The sequence below is a fragment of the Elaeis guineensis genome, chromosome 7 (assembly GCF_000442705.2).
Source record: "Elaeis guineensis isolate ETL-2024a chromosome 7, EG11, whole genome shotgun sequence".
In the NCBI taxonomy this organism is placed as follows: Eukaryota; Viridiplantae; Streptophyta; class Magnoliopsida; order Arecales; family Arecaceae; genus Elaeis; species Elaeis guineensis.
This window is the reverse complement of record NC_025999.2, coordinates 71,176,234-71,183,446: the sequence shown is the minus strand read 5'-3', so window position 1 is coordinate 71,183,446 and position 7,213 is coordinate 71,176,234. Positions and strand designations below refer to the sequence as shown.

The 7,213-nt window shown below is 31.1% G+C and overlaps 1 protein-coding gene across 1 annotated transcript; it reads right to left on the bottom strand.

Annotated features, from left to right (window-relative positions):
* Positions 1 to 1,004: 1,004 nt before the first annotated feature.
* On the bottom strand, positions 1,005 to 5,001 carry LOC105048978 (large ribosomal subunit protein eL8y). Its single transcript, XM_010928500.2, has 7 exons — positions 4,876 to 5,001; positions 4,556 to 4,603; positions 4,233 to 4,434; positions 2,028 to 2,197; positions 1,664 to 1,792; positions 1,468 to 1,560; positions 1,005 to 1,390 (listed from the first exon to the last, which is right to left on the bottom strand). Exons 1-7 carry the CDS (start codon positions 4,876 to 4,878, stop codon positions 1,259 to 1,261), a joined length of 777 nt encoding a protein of 258 aa, XP_010926802.1. The 5' UTR covers positions 4,879 to 5,001; the 3' UTR covers positions 1,005 to 1,258.
* Between the last annotated feature and the right edge of the window lie 2,212 nt (positions 5,002 to 7,213).

The window sequence follows — 7,213 nt, the reverse complement described above, 5'->3', positions numbered from 1 at the left end:
GGCCACCAAGAGCCTACAGGGCAGGTTCATTATGAAAGAATAGCATCTAGCCGTCAACCACATTTTTGGATCACCACACGCAGCCACCTAATCCGTTTCATCATCAATTTGTATATCAAAGTATAGCATAATTAACAGACTCTAACATGTCATCAAACAAATATACCAATCCATGCCAATCGATTTGTGATAATCAAACAACTTACGCACATGGAACTTGCCATAAACTACAGTTCCTGCAAAACTAAAATAAGGTTATAACATCCACCTTATCATTCGCACCTTACACTACCATTACTACAACATGGTATTTACATATTAGATACACGAGATATGAATTAGGGTTGATGCTCATTAAGATAACAAGCAGAAGTGATTCGATCCGTCAATCAGGACAAGATGTGTTGAAACAGTAATCTGCAGAAATACCTAGGGCACACATTTTGCACCATATCAACAATTGCCGCATCGGATAGCCTTTTGAGCATAACAAAACATATAAGTCCCTTACAACAGTTTTAATCATAGATCCAAAGTAATGGTTGAACATCAAGCATATAGAGGTATCACAGTATTTAGGGATGTATAGATATGACAAGAAGTGAGACAAGAACAGAGGAGCAAGGTAAAATGTATAGTTCCAGCCTCTGATGTGTGCCAACAAGGATGCATCAAATGGCAAAAGTAATTACTGTTCCTATAAGGCAGAAGGTTCAAGAATAATTATCACTTAAATAATTCAACCACTCAATATGCATGAACTGATCCACTGTGCAAACTGGAAGAGCTATTACTAACAGAAAAAGATCGAGCACCATCAAATATGCATGCACAGGCCAAACAAATAACTTACAGAATGTCTAAACACATCTAGTCAGACCACCCATCATCATGGTTAAGAGTTCTAGAAAAATGAAGGTTCGAAATACCATGTATATATTCAATAGACAAGCAAACAAATTAGAATAAAAATAAGTCAGCAATGTAAAGCGCACAAAAAATAATTCAAAACAAAAAAAAGAACAAAAATAATATTAACTGGCCCTTTAAAAGCTCAGAAGAAAAAGAAACTGAAACATGTCTTGGTAAGTTCAGAGACAATCCAGATAATAAAAAATTCCACCTAACTTATAAGACATAGCTGGTTCAAAAATTTAAGATATGGCCGCTAGTCAGCTCATTACTCATGTGACTACATCTACAGACTGGAAAATGCAAGAGGTGAAATCCACAGATCCAAATATCAAGAGAAAGAAACCTAGCTCATCCTCTGAGCAGCTTCCTTTGCTAGCAGCTTTTCCCTGGCCTTCATTTTTGCCTGAGATTTGGAACCCATTATCCCACCCCCCCACTTCTTACGGATCTCATCAAACTTATCATTGAAGTTAGCCTGAAAGAACAGGTACAGTCAACAGACAAACATTAAAAGATACCAAAGCCTAATAGTACCACTATAAGCTTCCTCACCTTGATAGCCTCCAGGATTTTGCTGAACTCCAGTTTATCCTCATTCTTTACAGTGGTCAAACACAATACAGTAGCAGTCTTCTTGTGTACAATCTACAAAATAGGTAACAAGATCAGAAGATATGCATGTACAGATAAACACGTCTATCTTCAGACTGAAAGTTTTAACAAAGAAAGTGCACAGAAGGCAGCCTACTGCTCCAAGCCGTGCTTTTCCCTTCACAATACAGTATGGAATTTCCATTTTCCGGCACAAGGCTGGCAGCCAAACTACTAGCTCGATTGGGTCAACATCATGAGCAATGACCACAAGTTGTGCCTTTTTCTGAAGGGACAAAAGAAGAATATCTAAGTTAGTTCTTCACTAAAAAAATTCTTAAAACAATGTTCAACTACCTTAATAGATTATACAACTCCAGTATTTGCAATCTTTCTCAACTTAGATTTGTCAAATGCAGCCTAATATAGCAGTAATAATGCATATTACTAAGAAAATGCATTACACAAAAAGCTAATGGACTGTGTTATCTAAAAGCACCAGAAGTGGAAGACATCCAAACCTGTTCGATAAGGTAAGTGACATGATTAAGCCCATACTTCACAACAATAGGCTTCTTAACTTCAACAGTTCTCCCCTCAGCCTCTGCCTGAGCTCTCTTCAGAAGCCGTTCCGTCTTTGCAGCTCTGTCTTCTGGACGATATTTTAAAAGCATCTTGAACAGGCTTGAGGCTGCAGAAAAATTTTAGATTCAGCAAGTTTTAACAACCATACAGCAACTAACATTAAATAACACCAACAAAAAAAAAAGGGGAAAAAAAAAAAAGAAGAGAAAGTCATGCAATCCAAAGACCTGTCCCCCCCACCCCCCCCCCAAAAAAAACCCAAAAGGCACTGAAACAAAGAATAATTAATGATACCCCCCCCCCCCCAATAAAAAAAAAGCCATGATCTTAACTTCATTCAGAAGTGCACCCCAAATTATATGTCTGAGACATCATATTGTTTCCTATATCTGTGTTTGCATGTCTTTTCAAAATCAATATACTGCCAGGCATAAAAATGAGACACCAGAACAAAGTGGCAACAAAATATGCTTAGATGTGTTACCTGGACACTCACATCCAGCTCCTAGAGTACCTTTCGGAAACATATCAAAACCAGATATGCATCAGACATTTGGATATGAGTTAAAAGTGGTAGAGGGTTAAACTCCAAAGATGAGTTCAAATCTACTGCAATAATGTTAAAAGTGAGCTTGTTCAACTCAGAGGTAGGTTAAGAAGGCTGGTATTAAAAATAATTTTGCAAAAAGTCATTTTCCTTAAATCCTTAAGAGCAAGTAGTTTGGGCAAAGTCTGGTCCAAGCCCGAACAGACTCAGCCCAAAAACAGATCTAGCATGGGTTGAATGCCAGCAAGGTTGGACTTCATCACCAGATGCAACCTTATAATGGGCCTAATACCCGTGTGCCCCTTTTATTAGGCTACTCTAGTAATTAGCTATCAATCGAACAGATCAATAACAATGAACATTCATTGTGAATGATCTTTATCTGATAAAATGCAGCTGCACTTTGAATGTTTCTCTTCAATCAAATTATTCCTACAAGGTAGAAAATAAATAAATTAACCTTGCCACTGTTCCCAACCCACTTTTCTCCATGTTTTTTGCACATATATGCATGTGCGGTTCAATGGTTCTCATTTTCAATTCCATTTTGAGCATTAAGTTCCTTCCTATAAGCTTTATATGACTCATTTGAGTCAGTGGCAGCAAAATATCAAATTCAATATGCAAGCATCAAGTATATCTATCACTTGGTTTTTTTTATCAATTTTTCATGTTAAATCACTTTTCTCAGTTATAATTAAACATCAATGTCTGAACAAAGTGTAGCGTTTTACTCTACAAGACAATGATTCAAGCTTAACAGACATGACCATTGTAACCTGGGAAAATGCTTCATCATCCTCAAAACCTCCCTGAAATAGTTGCAACTCACTGTTGTTTATGAACCACCAAGCGTAAATCGGCATTTAGTTAACCTTTGCGTAGCGCATTATCAATGTAATCTGCATCCTATCGAGGTAGGTTCTTGGGGAAACGTAGCAGTGCTCTTAAAACTTTGCCACCCAAACCAAAATCCTGGATCCACCCCTCACTTGAGAGTTCTCTAGTTCTTCAAAAGTTCCAAAACTAGAACAACCAACCTCACAGCCCACCGAAGCAACAAAAGATTTTCACCAAACAATGAGATTCCTAGTCATCTCAGATAAAGCTCAAGAGCTACTCACATAAAATAAATGTTACGCACATCTCGCAGAAACACAATGATGTGCACCCTTGGATCATCTAAAATTTCATGAATCAGAGCAGTGCTACTTCATGACAACTAGTTGTAACACTGGTGGTGTGACAATGCGCACAAAAATCTTCACACGACAAATGTGCGTGCACATCCAACACATACGTGCAAAACACACGCAATTGATAAGAATACAAAATTGTTTGAAGTTGTCCCATTTCACGAACAGATCATTTTTTATCCAATTGATTAAAAACATATGACAGTTATAAAAGTTCATAGTGTGAAATTTAATTAACTCAGCTAAGAAACATCTGACTACAAGAGTGAAACAAACTAGGCAGTTAATCACTACTCACGGCCTGAAGCTCAATAACTGAGCCCTAAAATTTAGAAAAAATCATCACTGGATGGTAGAAATGTATAAAGAACCAATCAAAAGAGACAGTACATAGATACCAAGGTTCTTATCCAAAGTCCTCGTGAACTGGTTCAAGGCCGGTGGGACCTTCAAACGCTGCTTGAGAATCCTCCTCTGCCTCTGGATTCTGACCACCTTCGGCCACCTGACGAACCGGTGGAGGTCCTTCTTTGGAGGCAAAGCCCCACCGATCCCAAACTGCTTCGGCCGCTTCTCAAACAGAGGGTTCGCAACCTTCTCCTGGGATCCAAAACCAACGCAAAATCAATTGGACATAGAAAGAAAAAAATTCAGTAGTACATGAAGAAGAGAATGGATTAAGGAATCTAGCCATAAAAAGTCGACACTAAAAATAATTTACCGGTTTCTTCTTCGCCGGCACCGCAGCCTTTCCACCTCTTTTGGGAGCCTGTAGAATTAAATTCACAGATTAGTTGATCTACAGCTCAATAATAAAAGCTTCCAAGCAAAGAATCTGAAAAAGTTTTCTTTAGAGCAAAATATTAAGAAGACGAGATTTTTCAGCAGAGAAGAAGAAGAATGAGAAAACCATCGATCTGGTAGCTCGAAATATGATTAAACGCCAGCCAAATATCCAATTTCGGATACATAAAAGAGCTCCTAGAGATAGAAGGATAGCAGATAATAGGGATTCTATGGACTGGAGAAGACGGATCATACCATTTCGGCGTTGCACTTTAGCGTTAGGGCTTTGGATACAGCGTAGCGCGGAAACCCTAGAAGAGGAGGCGCGACGAGGCCGGAAGAGTCGGTTTATAAACGGGGCCACTCTGCTCCATCTGATCCTGAGCCGTTGACGACGGGCGAATACATCCGAGGGATGTTTCTGACCGTCTAATTAACCAATGGAAGATTTAAAGGGTGGGATTCTGAATATCATCGTATCAAACGGCTCGAAATATCCAGGGAGACTAGAGGATGTACTTAACATAATTTAGACATTTTTTTTTTTAGTCTTCTAATAGCATGTTTCCACGTACCCTACAAAACCGATTCTAAAAATAAGAAATAAGAAATAAAAAATAATAAAAAAATATTTTTTTAAATAAATATTATAAAAAAATTGATCAATTTTTTTATTGACCAACTTATCTATATTCTCACCCTTCTCAAGATGGATAGATTATTTTTTCATGGATAGTATTTAGCCATGAAATGAAAGAAAAATTTTATTCATCTATGAGGTGGTTAAATCATTTTTTTATTAATCGAAAAAATAATTTTTATATTTTATTTCTAATATATCCTTTGCGCTCGTTTTTTTGATAATAAAAAAAAATTATCTAAAAATTTATATTTTTTTGGATAAATATTTTTCAAACAATATTTAGATAAGAAAATAATTTACTCATATTATTTTATGTATTCGAATATGGCACAAGAACTTGTTACTCATGTTCTTTTGCATTACTAATTTTCTAAATAAATTATTAAGATTTATCTATATTTATCATGATACTTTTTATTATATAAATATTATTATATATAATAATATAATAATATATTATTATATATTATTTTATTTTATTATTATATATTATTATATTATTATATATTATAATATTATATTATATCCTACTAATATCTTATATTAATATAATATAATATATATTAATAATAATATTATATATAATAATATAGTATAATATATTATATTAGTATAAAATATTATATATCAAATATATTATAATATTATTATAGTGTTATATAAATATTATTATATATAATAATATAATATAATACTATATTATTATATAATTATACTACATTACATTATATTATAATACTATATATTATATTATGTTAATATCTTATCTTAATATATAATAATAGTATATTATATTATTATAGTATTATATTATTATAATATATTATAGTAATATAGCAAAATATAATACAATATATTAATATTATAATATTAAATTATAATATAATATATTATATAAATATTATTATATATAATATTATATTATATTATATTATATTATACTATTATAAGGTTAAAGGTATATTAGGAATGAATTAAAAAATATTTTTTTGATTGATGAAAAAATGATTTAGCTACCTCTTAAGTGGCTAATTTTTTTTTTCATTTCATGAATAAATATTATCTATGAAAAAATAATTTATCTACCTTGAAAAGTATAAAAATATAGGTAAGTTGGTCAATGAGAAAGTTAACTAACTTTCTTATAATATTTATCCACAAAAGAACAGACCATTAATCTTATAATAATATCATAATATACTATATTATTATAGATAATAATAATATAATATGATACTATATTATTATATGTTATTTAATTAAGGGTCATTCTTTTTTTGACTGAAAAAAATTATTTAAAAATATATATTTTTCTAGATAAATATTTTTTAGATAATATTTAAATAGAAAAATAATTTATCCATATTCTTTTATACATTGAAAAATGGCTTGAAAATCTATTACTCATATTCTTTTGATTATTAATTTTTTTGGATAAGTTGCTAAGATCTATCTATATTTTTCATAATATCTTTTATTATATAAATATTATTATATATTATAATATAGTATAATATAATATAATATTATTATAATATATTATATAATAATATAATATACTATACTATAATATAATATAATAGATTATAAATATTATATTATATTAGATATAATAATATATTATATTATTAGATATAATAATATATTATATTATTATATCATCATATATTATTATTGTATTATAATACATATTATATAAATATTATTATATATAGTATAATAGATTATATTATATTATATTATATATAATATTATATAATATATATTATATTACAATATAATGTTCTATTTTATGATACAATATAGTATATAATATTATAATAATATATTATTATATATGTTATATAAATATTATTATATATAATAATATATTATATTATTATAAGACTAAAGGTATATTATGAATGAAATAAAAAGGTTATTTTATAGGTTAATGGGAAAATGATTTAG